The 5000-nt window shown below is 31.3% G+C and overlaps 1 protein-coding gene across 3 annotated transcripts in view; it reads right to left on the reverse strand.

Annotated features, from left to right (window-relative positions):
- btv (dynein cytoplasmic heavy chain beethoven) overlaps positions 1 to 5000 on the reverse strand; it is a 47822-nt gene that overhangs the window by 18325 nt on the left and 24497 nt on the right. For all 3 annotated transcript variants that reach the window (XM_086555608.1, XM_086555606.1, XM_086555607.1), the window contains exons 40-48: positions 4651 to 4842; positions 4339 to 4452; positions 4050 to 4158; positions 3618 to 3760; positions 3105 to 3302; positions 2130 to 2344; positions 1124 to 1225; positions 712 to 843; positions 349 to 558 (exon numbers count right to left, since the gene is read on the reverse strand). In XM_086555608.1, coding sequence (XP_086411734.1) covers positions 349 to 558; positions 712 to 843; positions 1124 to 1225; positions 2130 to 2344; positions 3105 to 3302; positions 3618 to 3760; positions 4050 to 4158; positions 4339 to 4452; positions 4651 to 4842 — 1415 coding nt within the window. The remainder of the gene's footprint in view (positions 1 to 348; positions 559 to 711; positions 844 to 1123; positions 1226 to 2129; positions 2345 to 3104; positions 3303 to 3617; positions 3761 to 4049; positions 4159 to 4338; positions 4453 to 4650; positions 4843 to 5000) is intronic.

Genomic DNA, 5000 nt, shown 5'->3' on the forward strand with positions numbered 1-5000 from the left:
AGGTAAGATCACTGCTCAATATAACATTCTCCTACTACTCAGTGGTGAATAAAGTATGCAATGTGATTATCATGTGAATGATCATGGTAATGTTTTGAGTGACAGTCAATTTTAAAAACACCTTCCATCCATTTCAATTTCAAGGGAGTATATATTGTGAGTAATTTACTCTGATCTATTTCCCTCCTTTTTCCTTCTAAGCACAAAAATTGCAGTATGAGTAGTCAAAGAAACAGTATAAAAGTGAGAGTAGACATAAAGTAAAATTCTAAATTCATAAAGGGCTAGGAAAATGTATGATCTCTGATCCTCCAAAGAACAGATAAAAAAAAATCTTATATATTATACCTCTGCAACTTATTCTGCTCCTGTTCCAAAGGCTTCACCTTCTCCAAAACATATGAAAACCTGACGTTGGCTTTCACCCAAGCTGTCAAGGGCACAGCTGCTGTCGAAGCTCTCTTGGCAACAACTGGATCAAACGAATCTGCTCGGTCTCGCAGAAGCTTTTCAACTGCCCTTCGCGCATCTGGGGCAACATTTCGTGGATCATAGTTTCTGGAAAAATAACCATGTGTACATTTAACATACTGAGACAAAGGAAGTACTCTGACTATTCCAATGAGCCTTTTTCTCAATAAAACCATAAAGTCTTTACAGGAAATATCAAACTGAGCTCAGGCCTCACTAGAATGATTCCTTCTTCATTACCTTATCTCCTCTTTGATGCCTCTCTTTGCCAAGAAGGTCTTCATAGAGTTCCAAGAGGTGTCCTGGATTCCCATGAGCCTCAGCACACCCTCTAAAATGTCCCTGATCACTTCAGGAGGGGCTCTCAAGGACCTGAAAAAAATATCAAGGATGTAAAAAATATTCATTATAAAGGATTACATTTAAATGTGTCAAATAATTAAATCTGCACAGAAATGTGTAAGTATGCTCATAACAATACATATACATCTGTAAACTTTCATACATACATATACTTATATTCATACAAAAATTAATGATATGAAAGATGTTATGAAAAGAGCTGAGTAGTTTAACTACAATATATTTGTTCTAAATTATTCATTTAAATATCAATGAAATATCTAAATAACATAATCTTTATTACACTAACCTTATTTCAGACAAAGCCTCTGACTTTATGTTTCCAACAGCTTCTTTTGCCTCTTTCACTAAAGGCTCAATCTCAGCCAGTTCCACATCAATGGCCTTTTTCCTAGAATACAAAAATAAAATGGGATGTTCCAGCTTCCTCTCTCTATTTTTTTTACATATATAAATATAAATATTTCAGATTACAAAAAATATCACTGTCTAGCTCTGCTTATAATATATATGTATATATATGTATATATATATATATATATATATATATATATATATAATATATATATATATATATATATATATATATATATATATATATATATATATATAATATATATATATATATTATATATATATATATATATATATATATATATATATATATATATGTGTGTAACTACCACCAAATAACCAAGCAAGTAACTAAGTATATATATATATATATATATATATATATATATATATATATATAGATATATATTATATATATATATATATATATATATATATATATATATATATAAATACATATATATATATATGTATATATATATATATATATATATATATATATATATATATATATAATATATATATATATATTTATATATATATATATATGTAAGTAATATGTAAATCTTATCTATGTATATCCTATGTTCCTATCCCAGTTTAAATAAAAGTATTATCCTTATTATCAGAATAATGTAATTACACCATTAAAAAAATCCTGAAAAAATTATTTTTTACTCTTCTGATGATGTTCAGACTGGGCTGGGCATCTTAGGATATGCATGTTTTCTATCATTTTCTATACTTATGGTATGAAATATATGTCAATATATGATATCTTAACAATATATAGGTCATCATAATTCAGCGAACGGAAAAATTCAGTACAAAAGTGATCCAACCCTGCATAACATGTCCATTATGGAGGGGTTAATAACTATATTCTAGAATATTTTTGAATCACACTCTGCCACCATCAAATAAGCCCTCGATCTTCGAACCTTTCAGCAATGATCTGGTTTTCCTTGAGTGTCTGTTCCTTCAGGGTCTCCATCTGCACCTTCTGGTCATTGGCATTCTTCATGGTGTTTGTGATTAGCTCAAGAGCACGGTTTGCTTCTGCCTGCTTCTCGGCAAGTCTGACTTCCTGCTCTCTTGCTTCAGCCTTCAACTTACTCACAACTTCTCGTGCTTCATTTAGCTTAGCCACACCAGCCTGCAAGATGGCGACAGATATTTCTAAGTACATATGTATGTTAATATCAATATGAATAGATAAATAAATATACATATCTATTCATTTCTTTATTCACTTATCAGCCTGCAAGATGGAGACAGATGTTAATATCTATATAGATAAATAAATAAATTAATTAATTAATATATACATATGCATATTTATACATTCATATATTTATCTATCAATTTATCAACTTATCTATTTGTTTATAAATATCTCTTCATATCTACTGATAAGTAGATAGATAGATAGATAGATAGATAGATAGATAGATAGATAGATAGAGAGATAAATAAATAGATAATAGATAAATAGATAAATAGATAGATCAATAGATGATAGATAGATAGATAGACAGATAGATAGATAGATAGAGAGATAGAATTGATAGAGAGAAAGATTGATAGATAGACAGATGGATGGATAGATATACTGATTGAGAAAATATATAGATAAATAGATAAATGGAGATAGATAGATAGATAGATAAATGGAGATAGATAGATAGATAGATAAATGGAGATAGATAGATAGATTGATAGACATATAATTAGATAGATAGACAGATAGTTAGATAAAAAAATAAACTAGTGAATAGATAAATATACAGACTGATAAACAGATAGATAGGTAGATAGGTAAATAGATAGATATATCTAATTAACTTTATCTATATAACCACTAATACAACAGAAAAAGAAAATTAACAATTACAGCAAAGAAGTAAACTTCATACCTTCAAATGGCCCTGCCTATGCAGAACACCTTCCTTTTTGGTGTTGTAAATGGTGCGATACGTGTTGAGCAAGACTAGATACCTTCGTGGCGTTGAGAGGTGGACAGGCAGGCTTTCATGAATGGCAAGGAAAGTTTGCTGGAATTCTACTTTGTCTTTCGTGTCCAATTCACTCTCTTTGAGCAACATGCTAGGGATCTGGCAAAAAGAAAAGTTGTAAAAAGAATTTGTCAACAGCAGAATTTCAATGAATACTAAAATATCTGAATTTCATTTTTAGAAATGTCACTAACACATGAAACACGGCAACCAAAGATATGGCAAAAAATAAAATAACAATAATATTCTCACCAAAATGCCACCATGTAACTCAAATTGTAATTTCACTGATTTGGTGAGACCATGTTATTTCATCACACATTACTCTAGCAACATTATTATTACCAGAAAGCAAATGGTGAATAAATTATGAAACAAATGAAGTCTCAAATAGATAATCTTGATGTTTCATACCTGTACCATAGTTTCCCTTGACCATCCCTCCATCCATAAAACAGCACACTGTTTGTAGAGAGCAGGATTGCTCTCACACTGGAGGGTAAAGTCCTGGTTGCTGGAATCCATAATCAGAGCAACATGTAGGTTCGTCTTCACTCCTGAATTATTTCAAAATGGAGGCATCAGGTTAGAAACAATTAGTCATAAAGAGTGTAGATACACAATAATCATTTCACACATATATACAGAAGTATATCCATCAAGTTGTATCTATTTCTTCATCATCTGAAACCGAAATCAAGATCATAAAACCTAACTTTACATCAAACTAATTTAAATATCTATTTCTTCATCATCTGAAACCAGAATCAAGATCATAAAACCTAACTTTTGCATCAAACTAATTTAAATACAGATATAACCAGTACCAGTAGTCAAAATGCTTACTTGATGCAAAGTAGGCATACTGAGAGCCTCTGAATCCTTCATGTGCTGCTTCGTCTCTCAGCGGCATGAGGAGAGGATCCAGTTCTTCTGATGTGTAGAGACCAGGAATCTATAAAGTTCCAGTCCATATATAAAAACTATATAATGTTTGAAACAACAAGTAATAAATTGATTAAAAAAAAAAACACTAAAATAAATTATAAAGTCATAACAAAATTAAAAAATACAGATGTTGAGAGCTTAAATGTTAACTATGAGGATTCAGCCAGTGACCCATGACCTTTCTCACCTCGCCAGCCATCAGCAGGGAATTGATGACTTCCAAGAAGGCTGACGACACTAAATTATGGTCTTCCAGAAGGAGAAGCACTTGTTCACCATCTACACCTGCTGTCTGCATCACCTGGGGTTTATGAAAGGAGTGAAGAAAATTGAAAGGCATGAAGAGTCAAAATTAAACCAATGAAAAGTTCCTTATAAGTCAAAATAACATAGAATAGAAAAGACTTATATAACAGTCATAATTATAGTTTTTTAGTAGACATTAAATCTTCACTGTTTCATCATCAATGAATCTCAAAAACACCACATTTTTCTGTACCTGCTTCAGATCATTCTTGAAATTTTTTATGTCATATCCTAATGTCATGGCCGGAGAAACAACTTTGATGCCGTGGAGGAAAGCAATGACGGACACTGCTGTCCTGCGCCCCACCCCAGATCTCCCTGCCATGAGAAGTGATCCTCCAGGAGATGTCAATACACGATCCACACGTGCCATTCCTTCAAGGACCTGAGAAAGATGATGAGAAAGTTTCAGTAAATATGTCACAAGCTATATCTTCTTTCTCTCTTCTTCTTAAATTTTTGTGCTTTTATTCTATCTATGGATAGTATCATCAATGAATACTATACATCTTTTTTTATCTTTCATTTTAATCAGCTTGCTCA

Source organism: Penaeus japonicus, unplaced genomic scaffold, assembly GCF_977035675.1.
Source record: "Penaeus japonicus unplaced genomic scaffold, GWHDUDI00000001_assembly GWHDUDI00000031, whole genome shotgun sequence".
Lineage (NCBI taxonomy): Eukaryota > Metazoa > Arthropoda > Malacostraca > Decapoda > Penaeidae > Penaeus > Penaeus japonicus.